This window comes from Petromyzon marinus, chromosome 25 (assembly GCF_048934315.1).
Source record: "Petromyzon marinus isolate PM22_M1 ecotype Great Lakes invasive population chromosome 25, UKy_Petmar_22M1.pri1.0, whole genome shotgun sequence".
NCBI lineage: Eukaryota > Metazoa > Chordata > Hyperoartia > Petromyzontiformes > Petromyzontidae > Petromyzon > Petromyzon marinus.
The window spans coordinates 4,788,653-4,815,820 of record NC_133691.1 but is presented as its reverse complement, the minus strand read 5'-3'; the positions used below and the strand labels follow the sequence as shown (position 1 = coordinate 4,815,820).

General features: G+C 49.1%; 1 protein-coding gene across 4 annotated transcripts in view; it reads left to right on the top strand.

Moving 5' to 3' along the window:
* PHKB (phosphorylase kinase regulatory subunit beta) overlaps positions 1-23,558 on the top strand; it is a 204,764-nt gene extending 181,206 nt beyond the window's left edge. For all 4 annotated transcript variants that reach the window (XM_076069653.1, XM_032960638.2, XM_076069652.1 and 1 more), the window contains 6 exons: positions 2,758-2,960; positions 14,699-14,836; positions 18,283-18,412; positions 19,126-19,233; positions 19,425-19,565; positions 20,169-23,558. In XM_076069653.1, the coding sequence (XP_075925768.1) occupies positions 2,758-2,960; positions 14,699-14,836; positions 18,283-18,412; positions 19,126-19,233; positions 19,425-19,565; positions 20,169-20,312 (864 nt within the window). In that variant the 3' untranslated portion in view covers positions 20,313-23,558. The remainder of the gene's footprint in view (positions 1-2,757; positions 2,961-14,698; positions 14,837-18,282; positions 18,413-19,125; positions 19,234-19,424; positions 19,566-20,168) is intronic.
* The last annotated feature ends 3,610 nt before the right edge of the window (positions 23,559-27,168 follow it).

The following is a 27,168-nucleotide window of genomic DNA, read 5'->3' as shown; positions in this document are numbered from 1 at the left end:
ACATGCTTCTTTGAATTACCATACTGTATTTATCAATTGTGATGAAGTCTAGTTAAACTGCATTACGACCAGATCAGTTGGTTAAGAAGTGCACAATTCTCGTGTACAATGCTTTACTACGCAGAGATCTGCGCCAAAACCCACATTTTCGTGGTGCGTAATTGGGGAAGAGCTTTAGTATCATCCATCGACAAAGCTAAGCAATCCGTCTGGGTGCTCGGAATTCCACGCACATCCATAACCGCAATGCTCAGTTGCGTCGTTTAGTGCCGTAAAATTGAAACGCAAATTTCCACGTTACTTGAAACTAATGAAGCTTGCTGGCTGGTACTAATGCTCTTGCTGAGATGAAAGGCTGTGCTGTGGGCTGTTCAACATCTGAATTCATAGTGCCTGTGTGGAGAGAGCACGTTTTTGTTGAATTGTTAAAGAGTAAACCACCGATCACCCAATTTTAACACATTTGTCCATTGGTGGCTGTCATCTTCCACAGAAGCCAGATGCAATTTACCGGGATGATTAATTATTTTTTCACCTTCACATCTTCGCTATTAATTGCGTTAACGTTTGCCAGTAAATGAGGCACCCGGGTGTGAACGTTAATTTCAAACTGCCAGTGGGAAGTCTCTCACCTCGGCGCAGGTGTGGGGCCCGAACGGCCGTAGCTGAAGGAGCCCCGCGCGGCGTCTGTGGAGTTGAGTCACACCCCTGGTGGTGACCTCGGCAACAACGAAATTGTGCTGCTGTTTGAGTCGCCCCCTGATTTGCACCACGGTGGATGCAGCACCTTCATGATCCAGTCACCTCTTGATCTCACATTGTAAACCGACAAATGACAGTCGCGGTGGAATTGCGTCTTTAATTTTTTTACACGCGTATATGATTTTGCACATGCCTGCCTACGTGTTTTTATGTCGCCGTGCAGCACAAACCCTCTATTTACTGCACTGAGGCCATGTGGAGTGGCAAAGGTGCTCTCTGCCAGGAGGTCACTGGACAGAACTACTCGGTCATTTATAGCACGAGTTTTGGCACGAGGTATCACACCACGTGAAAAGAGGACCAAGTTCCTCTTTGGATTCATCTACGGGCAACCAAAGCTAAAGCGTACCTGAATTGATTATTACGTTATCCGTGTGCACGGTATGTTTATAATCGATGAGTAAATAACTGGGGGTGGAGCAGTAGCGGGTTATGAACCCAGGTGAGATCTCAGTTCAATTCCAGGCCACAGAGAACATCAGTTGGCGAGTGATATCTGAACCAGTCCTGGATCCCGCCCGCCCGCTCTTCAACAGGCCACATTGAGCAGTGGACAATCAAGTAAACCCCATGACCGGCACAGCAAAGGGGGTGCCTTTAATCCAGCAGTGCATTGACAAAGGGCTGTAAATAAAAATCAGCTCAAGGTTGGGAGTTTGCAAAAATAAATCACAGTCCTACTCACCGCTGCCAGGCAGAATTGCACCATTCACTATTTGCCCCAAAAAGAACATTCTATCGATAGTCAAAATCTAGCTTGGAATGACAATCTAGAATTCAACTAAACCTTGCCGTGTTAACTTTCTTGAATGCAACGCTTAAGAGTTTGGCAAAGGTTTGATTCGGACACGTGACGCCACTTGCGGTCACGCATGGATAGTCTGCGTCGCATTCACAGCGAGATGGAAGTGAGGCTTTTACGTTCGTGTGAACGTTGCATGTTGGTCGTCGTCGCCCTTCACGGCGCGGCAAAGCTAGAATGATGATGTCGTTAACAACGCGTTCAGGATGGAACCTTCCAGAGTAATCGCTCCCAATTGGCGAGGTCATCTTTTGTGAGCTGAGCAATAGACCACTCGCAGGAAACAAGTACACGAAACAGCAGTACCATGCGTAGAAAAATACACTCCGAAAACTTTCTTTATGCCTGACGAACTCTGGAGCCAGGGGCATCCTGAACAGAATTTGTTAATATAACTCACGGATCTGCAGAATCGTAGGACGATATTTTATTCGAAATTTGGAGCCGCTTCTCTTACAAATCAGTTAGAGTCACACATTTTACACATGCTTAATGTACAGTGGATGCAGTCGTATGTAACCCTACCGACATTCACAAATAAGGCTGGCCTTTTTCCCCGACAATTTTATTGTGCTTGTGTTGTTGGCATCACGCTGTGATGTGAAGACATTTCCATTCAGCGTTCTGCAGATAGCAGTGCATCACCTTGTGTCAGAGGACAGCCCTAAACATGAAGTAATGGAACCTTCTTCTGAAGTCGTGTCAGTTGACCTCTTGTCCGCACGATGGGCACATTTTTTAGTGCCATGGAAAAATTATTCATTGCATGTCCATTAAACCAGTTATTTATGCTTTAGGGCTGAAATTCACCAAATTTGTGAAAAACCTAAATTAATATCACGGGTTTGTTTGTGCATTCATTCGTAGAACAGTCTGAGACCATCGACCCCACTGCACTAGAGAACCCGGTTTAATCATGGGCGACTGAAAACCCACATATTAACTTAGCGTCTCAGCAGTGCCAGCTCAGTGCTGCAATTTCCAGAACCATCCAGCTGCCTCCCTCCCATCAGTTGGTGACGGCGATTTCCACCGCGGGAAAAATAAAAAAACGGCAATAAAGTTTGTCTCGAACGTTCAAAAATATTCGCTGTGCCGCAGCTCACTCTTGAGCACCATGATTGTTATCATCCTACGCTCGCTCCCGCGTGCCCGCCCCGCCCCGCCCCGCCCGCTCCCACCGACTCGCCCAGGTGACCTTGGGCACGTTCGGCCACGAGGAGGTGATCATCTCCAACCCGCTGTCGCCGTCGGTGATCAAGCGGCTGCTCTACGACGCCTGCCGCCACCTGGACCCACGCGAGGCCGTGCTGCAGCAGGAGCTGGTCATCCACATTGGCTGGCTCATCTCCAACTCGCCGCAGCTCTTCCGCGGCATGCTGAAGCTGCGCATCGGGTGGGTGCCGCACCCCGGTGTTATTTTGTTGCCGAAGTTAGCGTGGGGGGTGGGGGGGGGAGGGGAAATACCCAGCTGAGAGTTTCAATTTTTTTTAAGTCGACGATGGCTTGCGGGTGAACTAAAGTCATCAAACTTGATGGTGACTGCGACTGCGCACCAAAATGGTGATGACGAGACGAAGTTGTTACAGACGGCAGTGCGCCGAGAAGGACCAAAATAGTGTTTTGCTATTAATGAACATGCAAAGATTTACTGAGTTCAGCGAGAAGCTGCCCCGATAATATGGCGGGGTTGGGGGGTGAGAAATGCACACCCCTAAATCCAACATTTAATAACTGAGTGTGGATCAAATGATTGATGGCTTTAGTTGACCAGATAAGGAGAATGACATTGTGAAATCCACAGCCTAAGACTGCAGGTTGTTGTCAACCAATACTGAGTCTTACGACAGACAACAAAAAGCCGACTTGAATGAACACCGCCTCTACTCGCAACGATCTGGCGCGGCAAGTCAAAGTGCTTTCGCCGCTCCCGATTAATATTAAATTTCGGCGAGGTCAGGGAAAAAAAAAAATCAGCGGGAGCATTGACTGCGCCGGGTCTCTCGCGTCCCGTCTGCCGTCGATGTTGACGTTGCCATCACGGCGGTCACTGCGTTTTTCACGTGGGATGCTCCGACGTCCGTGTGCGGTCGATGCGCTGATAGGCAGCGTCTGCCGCCTCGATAAAGGACAGGAGCAGGTGGAGTTGCTCCGATCATTCTCACCGCAGGACGCAAGTCGCTGCTGTTCCTCTCTCCCCTGCAAGTTTGGGACATTATGCCGGAGCTCCGCGTCATTGCCGTCCTAACTCTGCACCGGCAGCTTGTCCCTGCAACATTCCCAAAGCCCAAATCATACATTCTGAAATGATCCTGCCTTTTGACGGACGGTACAATGTATGTGTTTTTTTTTTCTTCCTGATGTGAAATAGAAATGTGTTGCGGTATACAAGGCTCTTGCAAATCATGCAGTCGGCTGGATGTCATTTACAAGAGCGCACTCAAAGGGAGTGTTCTGAAGGGAAATTGCGAACCTTTAAACTACGTAACTTTTAATGCGTATGACATTATTACAGCTGAACTAGCTTTGTGTAGCTACAACCAATGGCAAGATTCATCGTTGTTCTCTGTTATCGTTTAATAGTCTACTTCGGGGCTTCAAAGGGAACGCACACTGAACAGATATGCACTGCGGTATTCCCTTTTAGATTTGAAAAAGTTATTTCCCTGTTCAGTGTAGGTCATGTTCACCGCTATTGGCCCATTGCCTCACGTTAATGTTTGTAAAATTGTTTTTTTTCCACATGCAATATGAAAAAGGGAATAATAATTATTATTGTCATCATCACGGAAATGTTCAATCGTCGTCTGTGGGCATCATCATTTTGTCTAGAACATCCAAATTACACTTTATCGGTTAACAACTGCCGCTTGAAATTATCACAACGTACAAACTTTTCTCGACTGGCGATCACAGTGGCAATAAAAAACCAGGTCTCGTATTGACTTGCTGATGTTTATAATCCTTGCGGAAATACCCCGGGGGAGCCATTTCTGACGTACGGAAGGAATTGAACATTGGGGTTTATATTTTTATTGCGGCAGTAACTGGCTTCTATTTCATCGCGGGGTCTCTGCGGCACGAAGGCTAAATCCCGCGCTAAATCTTATCCCGGAAAGTAGTCGGCGGAGTGCAATCTCATCACAGCAGACGCGCGCAAGACGGCAAAGGTGTGGAGGATTGCCTTGCGGTGCCTGGCACGCGAGTTTTGTGAACCCACGTTGGGCCGATGTGCTTGCCAGGGCAGCCAACCGTGGAGGGAGCTGTGTTTCCGTTGGTACTGAAATGGCTGAAGGAGTATGTGATGGACGACCGCCGCTGCTGCCACCACGCTGGCCGACTCTGGGAGCAGCCCACAGTGGTCCCGCCAGGATGCGTCATGCAGCTCGCACAGATCCAGCGAGTTGAACCTTACGGCGGGACCCTGGGCGTCCTGAATAAACGGAAGTCAAAATCGGAATAGATTAATTATTATTTTTGCCGACTCCGTCCCACCGCGCACATGAACGCTGCGACCCACCACAAATCAATCCCCCCTCGCTCTTCACCAAGCACCCGTCGTTGCCCAAAATTGCTGTAGTCATAAACAAAACCTTTAAACTTTGATTGGCGCATCGTGCAGAGCTCGTCGAGAGGAATAGATCGCCGTGTCGTTCGCCTTCAACAGACATAAAATGACGTCGCAACGCAGTTTATGCGAGAGCCGGGGGCTTATGGGAGGGACCCCGGGGTCCCTCCCATAAGGTTCAGTTGTTGGTTAGGAAAGGACAATGAGGGGACATAACACTGGTGGCAATTGGTAGGTGAAGATGGTTAAGTGCCTCCCCTAGGTTGAAGGAATACCCGAGTATGAAAATGATCTATGAAACTAAAAACTTTTTTATTTTACTAGGTAAGGCCCACTGAGCTGTGTAGCTGTTATTCAGGAGCGACCTGGCGACAAATGATAGCTCAACGAAGTGGCTCATCATGTGGAAATTCATAGGAGCCAAACACTCTGAACGCACAATTCTTAATGTAGAAGCAAAAACCGGAGGACCTGGATAAAGATTTACGCGACCACGGGGAAAACATGCAAACTCCAAATATACAGCAGGCGTCAGGGTGGGGATTGAACCCACGCCCTCCTGCATACGAGGCGAGGGAGTTAACATCTCATCACCGCAGTGCCCCTGGAGAGACAAAGGCACCTTGGGTGTATTCCCGGCTCATTCGGGCCGCGGTATAAAAATGAGGGTCGTGAAATTAAATAGTCGTTAAAAGCGACGCACTCTTTTACATTGTCCTGAATTGAGCCTCTCTCTGCAGTAGTCACGTACGCCCGTAACGTACAACGTAAAACGTACACGAATTTAAAAAAAACAACGATTCTTACTCGGGAAATTTGGTGATGTGCGAGTCGTTAGCGGAAGGATCAATGTTAAGAAACAGTAATCGCATAAACGTTTCACATGCGTGCTATGTTTTGCCTAAATAAATGCTAACAGCACTTGCTCCTCCGGACTGCAAAAGTATATGGGTCATTGTTAACAATTCATAAAACATTAATTGTAAAGATTTTGCCGATTTTATGTTTTCTGTGCGGAGCATAACAATGGAAACTAATAATTTTCGCAAAAAAGCGCATATTTTAGTCAATCGCAATGGTGTGCAAATATTAGCGATTGGTTCTCGGCGAAGAATAAAAGTACAAATCCGCATGCAGACACTTGTGTACGTTCGCACGCTACGGGGGCCCAACGTTCGTGTATTTCCACGTGCTGTGGTGGCGCACGATGAATAGCAACCTCGTCTCAAATCACGTGGAGTTATTTTCATGTTTTAAATTAAAATGCAAATTGAATTGCCTCCACCAGTTGGCAATTACCACTGGGATTGGAGGCAGCTTTCTGTCCGTCTTTAAAATGACAAGGGCATTTTCTGTAATTACAGTTTACCAAAGCACAGCGTGGTCTATAGCCACCCTATTCATTGCCTGCGTTATGAATGAGGAAGATGGGGATATAAAAAAAGGGTCATTATTTGCGTCAGTGTTTACACTGTATTATGGATTTTCATTATTTCTCGACGATATATTAAAGGTCTAGCGAAGACGACTTGGTGTTCTGCGATGGGAGCGCGAGCACGTGATGAATGTAAAGTGGCAGAATCCCGACAGTGCTCCCAGCCGTGGCTGCACACAGCTGCGATTGGTTGCGTGAGTGTCGGTTGTGTGCGGGGAGGGGGGGGAGCGATAGTGTAGCGGTTAGCGCGCTGCACTACGAACGCGGAAAACCCGAATTAGATTCCCGCTCGCAGCCAACATCGGTGACGAATATCTGAACCGGTCCTGGGTTTCCCCTCGATCGACTCGGCCTGAAAAATGAGTACCTGGTGCGGTGTGTAAATATTAGCGCCGGGGAAACAAAGGTGGCTGGGCGTGGTGCTGGCCACCCACCCCCTCGTGCGCTGTGCCGGCCTTCATAGGTGCTCCTCGCTAACAGCACTTGTCCCAACAGTCTGTTAAGGCTATGGGGGTGGGGGATCTTTGTCTTTTAGTGGAGAGCTCATTAATTGTGTGTGGTAGCTGCGATGCATGGCCTAGCTAGGTGAGTCACGCAGATAAGGGACCCCTGTACTTGTGAGACTCACCTGCAGGGGCAAACCGGTGCCTGTAATAGGCAAGTAGAGCAAGCTGGATTCGGATAAGGATATTGGTTTTGTGGGGGGTTGGTGGTCTTCACTGTTACGTCCGTGGCGGTTATCTCAGGATGCACAGCTTTCCACCCACATGTGAAATTGTACGCCGTCACAAATTGGCCGCACATTGTAAGCAGCACCTTCGTAAAAAAAAAAAAGTGTCTTGATATCCAGACAGATGAGAGTATGCTGTTTATTCAGCCTTTGACATTTTCTAAATCCACAGAGTGTGCAAAATAAAATTAAAAAAAAACGGAACATTGATATAATATTTAAACTATTCTATTTGCCAACCTCTTGAGTCGTGGACATTCGAGCTGCCTAAAACGTTGTCCGGCACATCGCAGCACGAATCAGAATGACTGCCTGCAGAACTTCGGTAAAGAAAACGTTAATTAGCAACGAAAATATTACACTTGGGCGTTTCGATGTTTCACATTTCACGGTGCTCCACGTCCGTGAGGAACGGGGCGCTAGTACAGCGTAAGAGCGACCGCCGTCGCTGCGTGCGTGCGTGGACAGACCGCCCGCCCGCCCGCCCGCCCGCCCGCGTCGAGACGAGTTCGACGCGACAGCTGCCGCCGATGCTGCCGGACCGCCCTTCAGTTGTCGCCGCGTTCCCACCGTCAGCGTTTGCCGACGCGGCGCCACAACGGGCGGGGGGGCGGGCCCGGGCCACGCCGGTAATTTTGCCGTGATGCCCGGCGCGATTGGCGATGATCCTCCACTGCCTGATGGGCACATTTTTAGTTCCTTCCCACCCCCCTAATTTTCATGCTGCGTCTTCGATTGAACTGCAGCGGGGCAACTATTACGAAAACAATTTTTATTTTTTATTTTATGAGGTAAGGCCCGCTGAGCTCTATACAGCTCTTTTGCAGAAGCGACCTGGGCACAAATGATAGCCTAATGAGAAGTGGCTTGTCATCATGTGGAAACTTATCGCAGCCAAATACACGCAACGCATGTTTCTGAATTTGGAGGGAAAAACCGGAGGACTCGGATAAAAAAATCCCTGCGACCACGGGGAGAGAGAACGTGCAAACTCCAAATATACAGCGGGCGTCAAGTTCGGGATCAAATCCACGGCCTCCTGCATACCAAGCGAGGTAGTTAACATCTCGCCACCACGGCAGGCATCACCACTCGGCCGTCTCTTATCTCTTCCCGGTGTGTGTGTTTGTGTTGTAGTCGTCAGCGCACATCACGAGAGAGACAAAGACTCTTCATTTAGCCATTCGCACCGTTCGGGAAGAGTCCCGTTAATGGGTGCCTATTAAAAGCCAGCGCACAAATCTCCCCCGAGCTGACATTCGTGCGTGTCACCAGGCGCCGGTTTATTGGGATGGCTCGACACATTGCAGGCTCAGATGAGGTTTAGGATCCCAGCTGAGATCGTCGTGCGTCGTTCGGGATGGGACGGATGTAGACGGATCAAGGCGCAGTTCACGAATACATCGCGCCTGTCTCAGTGTACATGTGCATGCACAGCCCTTTTTGTCACTCCACTGCTGGATGAGGGTCTCCGCCCACGCGATAGGAGCCGTAGGGGTTATTTGACCATACTTCACCACGCTCGTCAGTATGGGTTGGGGGCGGGAAGTGTAAATGTCGGGGAGCATTAAAGCAGAGTACAATGATGAATGATTCTGCACTGCCCTTTACGCAGCCACGTAGCCTTTAGTTAGTAACCTGCTGTGTGCGGTGGTCACGCATGGAAGCACTGCCCAGGCTCGTACCTGCTTAGCTTTCGAGCTGTGACGAGATCGGGCGCATTTTGGATGACAGGGGTTATTTGATTTGATCATTAAACACGTACTCGCACAGCACATTTTAACTCGCCCCACACTCGCCGGGGTGTTATATTCTCTCGTCCACAAGCGCACGCACACTCGCGCGAGGGTACGCACACAAATGGCACAATTCGCAAATGCGATTGTGCCAAAGCGCTTTACAAAAGCCCACTCCCACTGAGGTTTACAGCCCCTCCCCAACAATCCTCTCATAAAGGGAACGGAAGTACCTGCAAGATTGCTAACTGCTCTCTGGCGCTTATTGCCCGGTAGCTGCTTGGTCACGCCCATGTATAAAAACCTTCGCTCTTCGCCTACACCACTCTGCCATCCCACGGCACCCGGCAGGCGCCATCATTCACACCGATTTTCCTGCACTCCACCCAGATGAAAAGTTTAGCACGGCCAGTTTATTTGCTTGTTTATATATTTTTTTATGAGCCGTCCGTTTCTTGAGAAGGCAACAACAGCGGCAGCAAATTGTACGGTGTGACGTTCCGTACGCTCGTCTTAAGAGCAACATTTTTCATCAAAGCCCCGGCAGGGACAAACATTAATCAGACCTCTAATGTGCCGTAAAATTGTCCACGTGAGCCAGACACCCCCCCCCCCCCGCAATGCCAGCGGTGTATTAACATTCTACGTAATGAAACCCCATATAGTCAGACGTGTAAAAAAAAGATCCTTTGACATGCTTCATTGTGCCGCGGCTATTTCGTCGTATTGCCTCGACGGCATGTCCACGCTTCTAGTGCGAGTGAAAAAAAAAACTATCATCTGCATTCGGCCGGTTGTGTGGCTTTCGTAATGAAGGTGACCCCTTGACAATAGCACGCTTAGGGTGTTCATTTTACGTGGCTTTTCCCGCGAGCGTAGTCCGCGCGCCCGTTTTTTCCTCGGTATTGCGATGCGGCGCGCTCCGTGGGGGTAAATTTGGCGGCGGCTTGGGCGAGAGCCGCGATGGGAAACGTTCACTCGCTCCGCGCGTGGCACCATCATTATACGCGGGGCGCGCGCACACACACATATATATATCTTTGGGAGGGCATGACTGTCCACCCACGGTTATCCAAATCCGTACTTCTAATCGCACATACCTAGGTCACGGCTGTCCACCGCTGTAACCCTTTCTTGCGTACGAGCATTTGCCGCGAGAACCAGCGCGTCCAGAGTAAACAACGCGGAGATGAGATTTCACGTCGGCCAATATTTCCAGACACATGCATTTATATATTTCGCACAACATGTATTGTGGCGAATAATGGGATGGGTTTTAAAACAGGATACTACGTACCCGTAGCGTTTGTATACAGTGTATGTGTATGCAGTGTGGCGTTTGCAATTATCGTGTGTGCAAACAAACCATACATTTTATAATAAAACAACAAAATTATTGTAATAATGCCTTGTCAGTAGTGCATGAGCACAAATAACAAAAACGAAATACTTTCGTCAATAACCCTGCCGTAAATATATATACGTATGATGTATGTCGCACTTGTTTCACACCGTACGTAGTCAAACGTGCTAATATGTAATAGGCGACATTTTGGGCAACGGCCGTTCATCACGGCAGAGAGCGCCAATTGTGTTCACGGTCGTCCCAATTGCCGTGCGTACGATAGGCAGATGGAGAAAGCAGAAGAGAAAAGTGGCTCACGGGGCTGTGCCGTTGTTAGGATGAATATTAATGCGCGCACCGTATAAGCGCAACTTAAATGTCAGAGCGCTAATGGTAAAGGTAGAGGCATGGCCTGCAACACGGGGCTCACAATCCTCCTGGCAAGATGGGCCCTTCCCGCTCCGCCCCCGCATTTCACGGGCGCGACATTAATGCGACACGAAAATTCAATATTTTATGACGATTCAAAATTACCGTGTAATTTATGCCCGCGGCAGGGAAGGCTTCACGTTATATTTACTCTGAGCGTAATTGCTCCGTGTTTAATCAAGCAGCAGATTTTTTATATTTTTTTCTGCGCGCGGATGTCACTTCGAAACGTTTCCGCGGACGCCGTTAAATTTGATTGGCGGTTGCAGTTGGATCGCCGGAGTGCTGGACATCGGCCAGGGGTAGATTAACTGTGATGGGCGTACAGAGAGAGGGGGCAGTGCTAAAGCCTCGCACGGCCGTACTGCCACCAACCCTGGTTGCGAGCTGCTGGATTGTGACCGTGAATAACATCTCTTTCCACTCTCGCATTTACTCAATTAAACCCCAAGCACGGATATTTAACATGAACCTTCAAAGATGTCCTATGAATCCCCCGATATCCATAGCTGTACATAGCTGTTGTGAAATACAGGGTGCTTAAAAAAATGTTAACACTTATATGGGACTGTCGTTTTTAATGGCAAAACGGATGATACACTGTAACATGATAACAAATGTATATTAATAGCTTAAAAAAATCAGTCTCCACTTGTTGGTCATCATTGTCAACACGTGCCTGGAATCTTCTCCAGGTGGTCTCCAGAGCCTGGAGGCAGCAGCACATTTATTGTGGTATTGAAAATTCTCCGAAGTGTTCACGTTTTTTTGAAGCACCCTGTATAATGCTATTGATGGTGCCCTCACAGGGGAAGCCATGTCTTCACGTCATTGTAGAAAACATTGACATGGAAAGGTATAAACAGCAAATTGCAGAAATACATCTACATTTATATGAAATTAATTTAACCATTGAACTCGGTCGTACAAAACGAGGATCTTAGCAATTGTTGATGCATTGCTGTGATGATTATCTCATGGGATGTTGCACATTTTTAGACTCGTGTCATTTGTAAAAAAAAAAATAAGTTCACAACGGGTGCGTAAAATTACGAAAAGTTCAGGTCACGTGTGGCTGAGAGGGTGGCTATGGGCGGTGGTCTCAGGGTGCACCTAGCCTGGCGCAAGCGCCATGGTGACGGCACCGCCACTTAGTTGTTTTTTAGGGGGCAGTGGGCTTCGTATGAAACCGTTGCGATAATTTTCTAGCGTAACATTTGAATGTGTGAATATCCTAGTGCTCATTTTATACGTTTGGAGATTAAATCATAGCCTCCTGCAGAATCCCAACTGCCACGAGACACAAATGCTGCTTTGGTGTGACCACCAATGGTGCGACAGTCGCGTCATATGGAGCCGCTCGTTTACGTCCCTTTAACGGAAAGTTTGCTTTTACGAGGCTCCATTTCGCGAGGAGGCGGTGAATGCAAATCGCTAGGCAGCGCTCCCCGTGAGGTTGGTCGTAAGAATGCCTTTCATGAACCCACGGGCCCCATGAGCTGCTGTGTCAGCTGTTGTTCTCGGGCAGACTCCAGCTCTTAGCTCTGATGAGGGAACAGCCTCATTTATAAAGTTAATGATGTCCCTCAGCACTGTATTCTGCGTCAATAATTGCCTCGGCGCTTCGCCTGACTCGGGATGTATAGTTTACTTGCAGTGTCCAATTTCAAAATTCATGTCTCAGACTTTTCACCCAGATGTCTCATGAGTGCGGCAGACATGTGCCACATAAATTTTCGCCGTTCATAGAAATTTTACAGTTTGCAAATGTCTCTGGCAGACATGTTTCATGATCCTTAATCACAATACGTGGTGGCGGAGTGCTATGCAATTGTTTTGCTGACGACAAGCAATAAATGAATAAATGTCATGGATTTACCAAAGAGGAACCTAATCATTTACTTGACATCAGGGTACCCTTAATTGTCATGCTCCTGGTTCAAGGTGCTGGTATTTTTCTTTTAAATGTGCAATTAAAATCAAAGCAGCTGCCTTGGCTCTTATTGTTTCTGCCACCTTCTCACTATCTGCAATAAATTCCCAGGGCGTGTCGACGTCACGCCTATTCGCATTAGGCTGACTTTAAATTCATTAAATCACCGACTGCGAAATTCCCACGGGTAAGCTCAAGTGAGTGTGTCCCCAGGTATTAATCCCAGGTAAGGTGCACAAGACATTGACGACTTTAGTAGAGTGTGCGAGAATCGGAATATTTATATATATACTGGAGGAATCCGATGAGCTATAAAGCTCTTTTTCACAGATGTCCAGTCAGAGCGGATCAGAAGGTTACAACAACAAAAAATACAAACATGATTTGAGTGCAACGTATATGAAAGGTAAACATCAATAAAATATATATCTACAAATAAAACTAGACATTTTTTTTATCTTACTAAGCAAAGTCCACTGAGCTATTAGCTTCTATTTCAGAAGTGACCTCGCCACAAATGATAGCTCAACGAAGTGGCTTATCATGTGGAATTTATAGCAGCAAAATAATCTTAACAACCTCTGGTGCGTGATACCAACCCTTGAATTTTAATGCAAGTATCATGCTTTCCATCTGGTACTCGAGTGATAGTCGTTTTTTTGTTTCTTCCTTTTCCCAGACAGGCATCCTCAACGTTTTCCCTTACACATTTCAAAAACCATACGCAGCGTTGTCACTTTTGCGCGGTTATTCGCTTGCCGGGACGTCGCATCGTGTGTGTGTGTGTGTGTATTCCGCACGGTCCAGCTCTCGCCACGGCATCCCGAGTTCAATCGCCGCTGCCGGGAGAAACGACGGGCAATCCCGAGGTGCACTGCGGTGGTTCCAAAGCAGAAATAAAACCGCGATGCAGACAAAGTAGCAAGCAACAACGCAAGAAACTCCGAGAGCATAAACCTCTCACTGTCAACAAAGTAGCATGCAACGACGCGGGAAACTCCGAGAGCATAAACCTCTCGCTGTCAACAAAGTAGCAAGCAACGACGCGAGAAACTCCGAGAGCATAAACCTCTCGCTGTCAACAAAGTGGCATGCAACGACGCGGGAAACTCCGAGAGGATAAACCTCTCGCTGTCAACAAAGTAGCATGCAACGACGCGGGAAACTCCGAGAGCATAAACCTCTCGCTGTCAACAAAGTGGCATGCAACGACGCGGGAAACTCCGAGAGCATAAACCTCTCGCTGTCAACAAATAGCCGGCATGCCGTTGCGCTACGTCGCCTCGTTTGTGCTTTACTGCCGTGTGTTCCCTCCTGCCTCCGCGCGGTGCCTCATGAAGATGACTTTACTCTCCTGTATACCGTGGTCACGGCCGGCCTGTGAATGAGTAAAGATGGAATTTTATGCGCCGATGGCAGAAAATTAGTTCCAGAGTAAATTCTGACAAAGCAGTCTCCTGTGAGAAAGTGAGTGCTGCTCTCGTGTATAACGATGAGTGCTGGTTTACACCGAGTGCGTTTATAACGATGAGTACCGGCTAACACCGGGTGCGTTTTCGCGATACATGTGTTTATATTTGCTGTCTATCTCCTGCTACATTGTTCAGTATAACCTTGGTAACTCATCGCTAAAATGTGCTGGATATTTGGGGGTTTCAAGAAAACCCCATCATCATTTAGTTTCAGGCCAATACAAGCCACCTTATATAATAAGCCGACTTGCATTTGGACTCAACTCTGCCAAAAGTAGAGAAACTTGGACAGATTGATTCGCAAGTATTACAGATTACTACGCCTGAGCACGCTCCGAAACGCTCTGAAAGCCTGCGACGGGGTGCCCGGGCCACGTGACGTCGCGTTGGACGCTTCGTCGAGCCCCTGCTGTTTAACCTCCCCCCCCCCCTCCACCCTGACCTACCCCCCCTCCACCCTGACCTCCCCCCCACCCACCCGCGCAGGTGGATGATCCACGCAATGAAGCATGAGCTGAAGGTGCGAGCGGGCGAGCCGCTCGGGGCGCAGGACCTGTACACGCTCTCGCCCAGCGCCGTCAAGCAACTGCTGCTCGACGTCCTCCAGCCCCAGCAGCACAGCAGGTGCGGGCTAGAAGGGTCGCGGAACCGCGACAGCGGCGTTTAAATAAAAGCCACCGCAAGCCGCTCGCTGGCTGCCCGCGGCTCAATTAGGCACCGGCTAATGACAACGAGCTTTGCTTGCAGCCGAGCGGCTTCGCGGTCGGTGCACGCATCACTGAGCCGGTGGCTCTAAAATTATCATGATTTATGTTGCCACGAAAATTCTCAACAAAAAGTTTGGCGGGCTTGGGGAAGGACACGCCGCTCAAAGGGGACAATGGCCAGTGGTCAAGATTAATCTTACATACAGTGAGGGAAAAAAGTATTTGATCCGCTGCTGATTTTGTACGTTTGCCCACTGACAAAGAAATGATCAGTCTATAATTTTAATGGTAGGTTTATTTGAACAGTGAGAGACAGAATAACAACAAAAAATCCAGAAAAACGCATGTCAAAAATGTTATAAATTGATTTGCATTTTCATGAGGGAAATAAGTATTTGACCCCTCTGCAAAACATGACTTAGTACTTGGTGGCAAAACCCTTGTTGGCAATCACAGAGGTCAGACGTGTTTTTGTAGTTGGCTACCAAGTTTGCACACATCTCAGGAGGGATTTTGTCCCACTCCTCTTTGCAGATCTTCTCCAAGTCATTAAGGTTTCGAGGCTGACGTTTGGCAACTCGAACCTTCAGCTCCCTCCACAGATTTTCTATGGGATTAAGGTCTGGAGACTGGCTAGGCCACTCCAGGACCTTAATATGCTTCTTCTTGAGCCACTCCTTTGTTGCCTTGGCCGTGTGTTTTGGGTCATTGTCATGCTGGAATACCCATCCACGACCCATTTTCAATGCCCTGGCTGAGGGAAGGAGGTTCTCACCCTTGACGGTACATGGCCCCGTCCATCGTCCCTTTGATGCGGTGAAGTTGTCCTGTCCCCTTAGCATAATGTTTCCACCTCCATGTTTGATGGTGGGGATGGTGTTCTTGGGGTCATAGGCAGCATTCCTCCTCCTCCAAACACGGCGAGTTGAGTTGATGCCAAAGAGCTCCATTTTGGTCTCATCTGACCACAACACTTTCACCCAGTTGTCCTCTGAATCATTCAGATGTTCATTGGCAAACTTCAGATGGGCATGTATATGTGCTTTCTTGAGCAGGGGGACCTTGCGGGCGGTGCAGGATTTCAGTCCTTCACGGCGTAGTGTGTTACCAATTGTTTTCTTGGTGACTATGGTCCCAGCTGCCTTGAGATCATTGACAAGATCCTCCCGTGTAGTTCTGGGCTGATTCCTCACCGTTTTCATGATCATTGCAACTCCACGCGGTGAGATCTTGCATGGAGCCCCAGGCCGAGGGAGATTGACAGTTCGTTTGTGTTTCTTCCATTTGTGAATAATCGCACTAACTGTAGTCACCTTCTCACCAAGCTGCTTGGCAATGGTCATGTGGCCCATTCCAGCCTTGTGTAGGTCTACAATCTTGTCCCTGACATCCTTGTAGAGCTCTTTGGTCTTGGCCATGGTGGAGAGTTTGGAATCTGATTGATTGATTGCTTCTGTGGACAGGTGCCTTTTGTACAGGTAACAAGCTGATATTAGGAGCACTCCCTTTAAGAGTGTGCTCCTAATCTCAGCTCGTTACCTGTATAAAAGACACCTGAGAGCTAGAAATCTTTCTGATTGAGAGGGGGTCAAATACTTATTTCCTTCATTAAAATGCAAATCAATTTATAACATTTTTGACATGCGTTTTTTCTGGATTTTCTGTTGTTTTTCTGTCTCTCACTGTTCAAATAAACCTACCATTAAAATTATAGACTGATCTTTTATTTGTCAGTGGGCAAACATACAAAATCAGCAGGGGATCAAATACTTTTTTCCCTCACTGTAGATGAATATGGCACCTTATATCAAGGCGCTTTACAGCAATCATACAATTATACTCTTTGGGTATTTCGGTAAAGTCACGTAGATAGGAAAATAAAAAAGAATTAATTGCAGGGATTTTTATTTATTTATTTTCTATCTATGTGACTTCACCGAAAGACCCAAATAGTATGAATTCCTGCAGTCACGAAAGCTTTAAGTCAATGATAAAATTGTATTATAAGATGATAGTGGTTTAGATAAAGAGTGGTGGTTATGAAAAGTGGTGGTGGAGTTACGGTGACAGTTAAGAGAACAGGTGGGAGTGGTAACGGAGCGGTTGGGGTAGTGATAGGGGTCGTGATAGGGGTTATGGTAGTGATAGGGGTTGGGGTAGTGATAGTGATAGGGGTTGGGGTAGTGATAGGGGTCGTGATAGGGGTTGGGGTAGTGATAGGGGTTGGGGTAGTGATAGGGGTCGTGATAGGGGTTATGGTAGTGATAGGGGTTGGGGTAGTGATAGTGATAGGGGTTGGGGTAGTGATAGGGGTTGGGGTAGTGATAGGGGTCGTGATAGGGGTTATGGTAGTGATAGGGGTTGGGGTAGTGATAGGGGTAGTGATAGTAATAGGGGTAGTAATAGGGGTCGGGGTAGTGATAGGGGTAGTCATACCAGTTGAGTTATTCATCAGGGTAGGGGTAGTGATAGGGGTTGGGCAAGGCCTGGTCGAAGCTGGCTTGTTTTAAGGGAGGAACGGAAGCAGGATAGTGGAGATGATGGGGTGGCGGCCGAGGAAAGGGAACGCCTCCAGCCGAGGAGATGACATCGGCTCATGTGTGCAGGCGCTGGGTGATTTTTGCGTCGCAGAATCGCGAGGGATGGCGACAGCCTGGGGAGGCCTTCGTCCAGAAGTTTATTGACCTTTGATGATGGTGACCCGTGAGAGCCATGCCGAGTCTGAATATTATTCTACAAAACTATTGCATTGCTTAATTTGAACAACTCCTTGCGTGAAGAGACTCGAGCGCCTCGAGAAAACCAACACGCGTTAGGGAACGACACTTTGAAACTCCAATTAGGGCAGCATAATTTGCAGTCCTTTTGGAGTCCTTTTGCTAGTTGAAGGTCGCCTTATGCTATGTAGATCGTGGGGGTTTTTTTTATTACACATCGCCATGTTGGTCAGTGCAGATCGCTAAAGGGGAGGTCCAAGAACGGATCAGAAATCACTCGCCGCTGCTGTTAGCCCTGGTCGTGAATAGAACTCAGGTCACCGGACTCGTAGCGTAGTGCGCTAATGCCCAACCGCTTCACCGCGTTGGTGATGTTACACCCTACCAAAACAAACCAATTTGGCCCACTGCAATCTTACGTGAATGGAAGTCGCCGACTCCCCCGTTTGTTAACACAAAGAGAAGAAGACGTGTACTCATGAGTTCTTCACGTTTAGGCTATTTAGGCATTGCCAAATGTGTTGGCTGCATGAACATCACCTGCACTTGTCACATACACGCACGGGGATCTGAAATGTTTGCATCATCGACGGGTCCTCGGTTCGGGCGTCGTCGTTATTCTCACTCGATTTTTTTTCAAACTCAGGGCTTGGGAGAACAGACGCCACCTGGATGGGTCGCTCAACAGGACCCCGCCTGGGTTTTACGACCGCGTGTGGCAAGTCCTCGAGCGTACGCCCGGGGGCATCATGGTGTCGAAGAAGATCCTTCCGCAGGTGAGAGAATCGGGGCGGGGCGGGGGGTGATGGTAGTTGCGTTAAAGTTGAGATGAGCTGGAGATGAGCGCTGGCCAAAGCAAACGGGTTGTGGGAAAGTCCGCAACCGTGAAACGCTTTTGCCGTCAGGCTGAGATGTCTAGGCTCATCGCAGCTGTTGGAAATTACAAATTTCCATTCAATATTACGTATAAATCTTGTCCGGGGAAACACATGGTGTAGATTTGTTTGGAATATGTGTAGGAGGCACAGCATGTTTAGCCAGCACGACTGGCTAAATTGTTGGGTGCCGACATTTTCAAGTAATTATAATGGCATTCGTTTATTGTGAAAAACCTCATTGAGGAATGGTCGTGTTTGGCAATTCATCTTTAACGTGTTTTCATGTGGGGACAAATATATAACACATTCCCATGAACAAATAGCAAGGATCACACACACAGGGCACCAAACCCACTACTGTACCGTTATCGCCTAGCCACCCCCTCACATTTCTGTAGCTTTGGGAATTTCATAAATCTGTGCTGTGCACCAACCCTCAAAATTGGTGGATTTACGAAACTACTGCACCACACCCAGATAGAATATCATAAACGTGTGTTTGCTGTGTTTGCACACATGCACTACGGAATACACAATGAAAATTGTAAACTTCAGATTGCTCACGATTGTTTTTTGCTGTTGTGCGAATGCGTTTATTTTCCTTTGATCAGCAACCGACCCTGTCTGACATGACTATGTACGAGATGAACTTCTCTCTGCTGGTGGAGGACATCCTGCAGAACATTGTGGAGCCAGAATACCGGCAGATCATTGTGGAGGCATGAACATGTGCACGCGCGCATAAAGACTCGTCTCCGATAGTAGACACCCGTGGACAACGCCTGCATGCACAATCTTCTCACATTCGCACGTTTTGTATGTTCGTGCGTTGATGTATAATAACGTCTCGTCTCTCGTGTTCCGCTTCTGCACGCCGTCCAAACTAAACTGGTCCCGCCACCTCATGTAGCTGCTCATGGTGGTGTCCGTGGTGCTGGAGAGGAACCCAGAGTTGGACTTCCAGGATCCCGTGGACCTCGACGCGCTCGTGAAGGAAGCCGTCGCCAACTTCCAGAAGGACCATAAAAGCGAGGGGCTGTCAGAGAAGAAGGTACTGTGCGATGCGTGTGTGCGGAAGAAGGTACCGTGCGATGCGTGTGTGCGGAAGCGATCTGACCTCGCATTGGTCAGCGCTCTGAGAAGCGGAGGCGCAGTGGTTAGCGCTTCGCTGCGCTACGAACCCGGCGACCAGAATTCAATTCCTGCTCACGGCCAACACCAGTGACGATGGTCTAAACCGGCCTTGGGCCTCGCCTGGGTCGGCTCAGCCTAAAAATGAGTACCTGGTGCAGTGCGGAAACATCGCTACTCGGGAGTCAAAGGCGGCCGGACGTGGTGCTGGCCACACCCCCCTCCCTCGTGTGCCATGCCGGCCTTCATAGGTGCTCGCTAACAGCGCTTGCCCCAACAGTCTGTGAAGGTCACGTGAGGGATCTCTTGTCTTTGACCTCACAGCAAATGTCACCGCGGCAAATTCGTTTCATTGATAAATTACCAGCGTGGCATTGAGCATCGATCGCATTATTTTCAGGTTTAACGACTGTTGATTTTTATTTGTTTACAATGCGGTTGCCGCATCACGCGTCTCAATCGATCCTACGGTCTTTGAAAACATTCCCGTTCCGCTCCTCCTGCCCGCGCCTCACCCCGTCAGAACGACGGCATGCTGGCGTTCTACAACGTCTCCCCGGTGGGCAAGCACAGCACGGCCAGCTACCTCACCCGCGCCGTCCTCGATCAGCTCCTGCAAGGCGAACTGAAGACGCACAACCCCGACGACCCCTGCCTCATCAGCTGATTTGCCACGGCCGCCACCTCCCTTCTCCAGCGCCGCCGTCAACGGTTGCCCGCCGCCCGATTTGGTCCAAACCCTCGCATCCGTTTGGCCGCTGCCACCGCGTTGTATTATGCCGTGCGTATTTCAGGGCGAATTGGCCGGATGAGCCGTGCGAGTTCAAAAGGGGACTGTTTGTGGTGCACCGTGAGCTTCCGACGTAACATTTCTGCGAGTTAAGATGAAGAAAAAAAAAGTTCATCGGTGGGTGCTAAAATCTACAGAGTTCTGGGTATGTGTACGCGAATACATCCGTAGAATTACGTGCATTGCTTACAGATGTAGTGGATAAACATTTGCAGCGTACGCATGCAGCTCGTGCATACGTGCACATATACAGGTGTGCATGCTTTAGTACGAAACATAACAGTACCCACGTGAATATAGGTGCATGCATGATATGAGGGTCCACGAAAAAGCTGTTAAGGAGCTGTTACCAAACGGGTCGCAGCAAACTTATGTCGGGATGGTTTTTGAGCCCCAAGCACAAACAGCAATCTTACGTTGCGTGAGGCTCACGAGTGATCGTTGTTAAAAAAGAGTAAAACTGGCAGCAAAGCGGGCGTTACTTTAAAGCACCATTCTCTGATTTGTTGAAGGCCCCTCGCAATTCCTGCTTGCCTGCCATTTCTCATTAATTGGCAGTCCTCTTCACGCGCTCTCCGCTCCGGCAACCAATGCCTTCCGTCAAGGCCTCCCAAGTTATCCTTCGCTCACTGGGAGGTCACCCTTTCTCCTCTGCTGCCCTTATCGTCTGAAACTCCATGCACCACAGCCATCCTCGCTGTCGACTCCCTGCCACTGTTCAATTGCCACTCCTCCCTGTTATCATTAATTAATCATGCCCTCTGTTCTGTAGAGCATCTTGCTTGATACGTGGTTTGCCATTGCAATACACTTACAATAATACTTGGAATTACATGCGTCCACGTCTGAGGTCACTCGACAGAGACCATGGCTCTATTATCTTGGGGAGGCAGGCAGGCAGTCGGCGAGCGGCGCGTGGGGGAGTAAAGGTCTTGAGCCGATCGGGGCAGGAAGTCAAGAGCACGTATGACTGGGTGGGGGTGGAGGGAGTTCCAAACCATAGGGGGTAGCAGAGGTGATTGATTTTTGTAGATGCTATATAAATGCAAATTGCGTTGCATTCCAGTGCTAACAGAGAGGTCCAGTTCTTCCTACAGAGGCAGTGAGATCATTTCACGGGGGTTTTCTTGGAAACCACGCAAGTCACTTTGGCCAGGTATGACATTCATAACAACCAGCAGGTTGCATTGGTTTGTAGGGCACGATTGTGTCGTGCACACATCCATGCAAATTTCCATCAGGGAAATGGCAAAACATTTTTACGTGTTACATATTGAGGTGTTGTGTATGGGAGTTAAAAATAAGTACTGTATTGTATGTTATGGTCATAGCAGCAACAATTCACGTGAGTTCCAAGCTGTTTTTGTTATTTAACATATATGAAAGGCCCGCACTGTTTTTAGTGTGTTTGTGTTTTGCAGTGTAAGATTAATGGAACAAATACAAAAGTGACAAAACTTCAGCAAACTCGACCAAACTTCCATTCTGTCAGTCAAACGCCTCAGCAGATGCGTGACACATACACGCCGCTTATGGGTCCAGTGGTGAATGTGGTCCAGGTTTTTATTTAATGCAAAACTCTATAGGTGAACATTTAATTCGTAACAAACCATGAAATCCCTTTAACAAATCTCCACAATTTTTAGGGGAGAGGAGGGGTGGAGTGGATATCGGTAAAACCTGCAACGTCCCAACATTTAGGCAGGTGTGGAATTGTGGGAAATGTTTAGGTGTCGCACGTAATATTTAAAACAAGGAAGGCCAAATCGGCTCAACAACAATTACACCGCGAGTAAATTGCTATTGATTTAATGCAACGCGTAATCGCAGCTAACAACTCTAATTGCAGTTAATCCAGTTAATGAGTAACTGCAAAGGTCAACTCGCAGGGGTGGGAGCTTCTCCTGCCATTACAAAAATGTTTAATTGCATTTACCCTGGGATCGCTCAGAATCGGTCGTCTACTGTCGCCAAGCATTTGCGATCTGTTGCAAGCGACGGCACGACATGTGCTAGGAACTTCGACAGCTCGGGTGTGATTTGTGTTTGCGAGGTTTTAAGAGCAGCAGCAACGCCTGCAATGTCGAGCGTTAGACGTGACTGCAGCTGGAGTGTGTGCGTGTGCGCGCTCTGTGGGTTTGTCATTACCAACCAAAATTAAAAAAAAAACGGAGTTAAGTAAGAAAGTGATAATAATAATAGGGGTTTTCCCCATTTTTCTGGCAACAAAACTGAAACCTTTTTTTACAAGGATTCATGTCTGCATTAACCACAATACCTGCAGTCAAAATGCAAACCAAAAAAACTTACTATGATAATATATGCATTGTCCTTGAAACTGATTGGTCCACACCAGATGACGCCAAAAGGCGTCATCTGGTCGAGCACCAACTGGGTCGAGGCTCAAAAGAAAGCCGTCCCTTGGTGTGGACCAATCAGTTTCAAGGACAATGCATATATTATCATAGGTTCTTTTTTGTTTGCATTTTGACTGCAGGTATTGTGGTTAATGCAGACATGAATCCTTGTAAAAAGAAGTTTTGTTGCCAGAAAAAAAGGGGAAAAACCCTATTATTACTTTTTGGTACTGGCAAAGGAGGTCTAATGATGTAAGAAAGTGATGTTCCGATGGCGAGTTTGCTTTAGGGGATTTTGTTTGTTCTATAAGTAAGCGTTGGCTTTGCTGTGTCAAGATTTTTTTTGTTGGTTTTCAGTGTTGAAATGTAAACTACTACCTTCTTAGATTTCATGCAGATCATGGAGATGCCTTTCCACGTTTCACATTGCACACTAACACGACACAAGTACGCCTCGCGGCATTTCAAAGTGTTCGACACTTCTTCCCGTGTCACATGCGCACCTCGTTGAGGGCCCAACGTTGTTATTTTTCCATCTTTTTTTTCGTGTCAAATCGTGTTTTGCGTTTAGTCAATTCACTCGTGTCAATTTAAGTGGTTTTATTTGTAACATGCGGACGGATAAGAATCATGACACCGTTACCTGCTTGAATGTAACCGCGCATATGTTAACTAACGGCTAGGCAATGCAATGCGCTGCAGTAGAAATACGCCTTCAGGGGTGTCTGTTGGTCATGTGGTGTGCAATAAAAGTACACTGGTGTAATTCCATTGCGTCGCTGTGTTTTGAACGAGCGTGTGTGTATAGATACTTGTTCCGCATTGCGGGGAGCGGTAGTGTAGCGGTTAGCACACTGCGCTACGAACACGGCGACCTGAGTTTGATTCCCGCTCACGGACAGCGACGATTATCTGAACCGGGCCTCCTCTAGGTCGAATCAGCACCAAATGAGTACCTGGTGCGGTGTGTAAACATCGTCACAAGGGAGACAAAGGCGGCCGGGCGTCGATTTAGAAACTCGCCCCCCCCCCCCTCGTGTGCCGTGCCGGCCTTCACAGGTGCCCGCCAACAGCACTTGCCCCAACAGTCTGTCACGTGACATTGCATTGCAAAGATTTTCCCGTCAAACGAGCATTGCTCATTGCCGTGATCTGTCCACACGTCCACAGTGGGGTTTAGTTCGCCCTGGGCAGAGTTTGAACTCATCACTTGATAGTTGTTACTTTATCCGTCGTACTCCGCGTGAATGGTTGAATCTGTTCGTAGGAAAACATTTGAACAACTTTACCATTTTGTTGGGAAACAGCACGCCAGTTTTGCTGAATGTGAATATTTAAATGTATAAGCTAAAAAAACAAGGATAACAAGCTAATACTGTCCAATATTGAGCATCCTTCAAAGGTACATTTCCTTGCATGCATTATCAGTTTCAATTGAAATTAAACATTTAAAAATGTGTATAATGCAAGTGGCATTTACAATCGAACGAACTCATTTTTTTTAGCAAATCAAAACTGATCAAATTTACAGGAGCGTAAACTAAAGTGTGAACGTGCAATTATTACTACGACAGGGCAGTTCACGCCCAGTGTATTGAGCGGAGAGCTGTACCTGCAATGTTATTAGTGGTACCCGTGTTGTGTCTCCCACTCGTGGACACAGAGGTACTTGCAGCTCCGCTCCATTCAGAGCACACGCCACATTTATTTGACCAGGTAACACTGAGCTCGCTGCCGCTTAGCTCTTTTACAGACGCGAACTGCCCACAAATGACAGCTCAACGAAGCGGCTTATCACGTGAACATGTACAGCAGCCAAACATAGTCTGAACGCGTGTTTCTACACGTGGAGGGTAAATACCGGAGGACCCAGAAAAAATCGTGGAGAAACATGAAACACGGGTTACTCCAAATATGCAGGGGTCAGGGATCGGACCCACGACCTCACGTATACGGGGCGAGGTTGTTAACATCTCGCTACCGCGTTTAACTAAATGTGTTGCGCTGACAATCGATATGCGGTGTTTAATGATCAGAATCCAACTGCTCAAATCGGTAGGGTTGGCAAGTATGTGGTACTCCATGCAATTGGTACATGATATTGGTTTGTACACACGCATGTACACACGCATGTACACGCGCGCGCACAGCTAGACGTGTGTGTGTGTGCGACCCGAGTTCGATTCCGGCTCACGACCAATAAACAGTGACCAACATCTGAACCGATCCTGGGCCTCCACTACGTCGACTCAGCCTCAAATGAGTACCTGGCACGGTAATTAAACATCTGCACTTGGGAGACGAAGGCGGTCGGGCGTGGCGTGGTGTTGGCCATCCACCTCGTGTGACGTTCAGCCCCTTTAGAGGCGCTCGCTAACACATACCTGTCAACCCCTACCTTATTACAGAACAATTCACACCTTAATGGTCACGCCGTGCCCATTACAAATCTCAACGTTCAACCTACAAAGTCCCATCACAAGGGAGAAACACAAACACATCGACGAAACACATGTTACTAAACGAAACTGTTTTATGAATTAATGTTGATAATTGTTGCCAATGATTCCGGAACAGATTTGTCGGCTGCTACGGGGAAAAGCTAACTCTCCACGGTAAACAAACAAAAAGCTGGATACGCTTATATATATTTTTTTGCCCGTATTGAAACATGCTTGTACACCGAATGAACCCGAAAACTCGATTTCCCTGTCACAAGAATACGGGGTGGTTACCGTATGGGTTGACACGGCACGATGCTAACAGCACGTGCCCCAACAGTCTGGCGATACACGTGGGGCCAGTGGCGGTGGGCAGGGGGGGGGGGTCCCTTTGTGTGCATCAGAGGAAGGTGCGAGCTGGGCCACGTGGTGCTCCAGGGCCTGCGTCGTGCCGGAAACCTTCACAGCATCCACACGGGCACGGAGATGACCCCAGCAGCAGCAGCAACATCAACACAACCTCGGTTGTCATCCGGGGACCGTTTTCTGATGAGTAGTTGACGGGGGGGAGGGGTGAGCTCTCCCAGTCAGTCTCGAAGACTCAGTTAGACTCCGGTGGCTGGGGGTCCCAGTTCCCCCCCCCCCCCCACACACATCGCACCTGCCCAGGTGAAGGCGTTGTGGTTGGGTGTTTGCGTGAGGCCTCTGCGGATACTCGGCACGGACGCGAGGGAGCATCTACGGGGCCCACCTGCGACCAACGGAGACGTCTCAAGATGAGTCCTGGCATAATGTGGATCCGAAGGTGCTGGGCTCTCCTGCACATCAAGAGAGACCTGTGGAGTCTTGTGACCTGTGGAGTCTTGTGACCTGTGGAGTCTTGTGACCTCACTTCTGTGCGGTGGGTGGGCCGGGCTAAGACACCGCGTGATGGGAAGCGCAGAAGTCGCCAAAGTTCAATCGGAGAATCGCGCCTCGACACGGCCGATGCCGTTCACGCCGTCACACTTCGCCGTCGCTTCTTTCCTTCTGCCAAAACATCGCAGCAAACCGCGGCAGTTGCACGGTGCAAACTTCCTCGTGTGCAAGCTCCGAGCGTCACTCCACCGACTCTTCTTAAATTTGCGACCGAATTTTAACCGGAGCCGACAACTCGTGACCCGGAGCCGGACGGAACAATACCCTGGGAGTCTTCCCGTACCAAACGTGAGTGAACCTTCTCCCAGCTCCACCCCCCCCGCTCCACCCCTCCCCCCCCCGCTCCACCCCTCCCCCCCCGCTCCACCCCTCCCCCCCCCCGCTCCACCCCCCCCCCCGCTCCACCCCTCCCCCCCCGCTCCACCCCTCCCCCCCGCTCCACCCCTCCCCCCCCGCTCCACCCCTCCCCCCCCGCTCCACCCCTCCCCCCCGCTCCTCCCCACCCCTCCCCCCGCTCCCCCCCCACCCCTCCCCCCGCTCCCCCCGCTCCCCCCCACCCCTCCCCCCGCTCCCCCCGCTCCCCCCCACCCCTCCCCCCGCTCCCCCCCACCCCTGCCCCCGCTCCCCCCCACCCCTGCCCCCGCTCCTCCCCACCCCTCCCCCCGCTCCCCCCCACCCCTGCCCTCGCTCCCCCCCACCCCTGCTCCCGTTCCTCCCCCCGCTCCACCCCTCGCCTCCCCCGCTCCACCCCCCGCTTCACCCCATCCCTCCCCCGCTCCACCCCCTCCCCCGCTCCACCCCTCCCCCGCTCCTCCTCTGGGTTGGTGTTGGAGTGGTCTGTGGAGGAGCGGCGGTGCAGCGGTTAGCGCCACGCTGCACCTGCGAGCCCGGCGACCCGAGTTCGATTCCCGCTCACGGCCACCAACACCGGCGACGATTATCTGAACCGGGCGTGCTGTTGTGCGCCGTTCCTTCATAGCTGCTCGCTAACAGCACTTGCCCCCAACAATCTGTTAA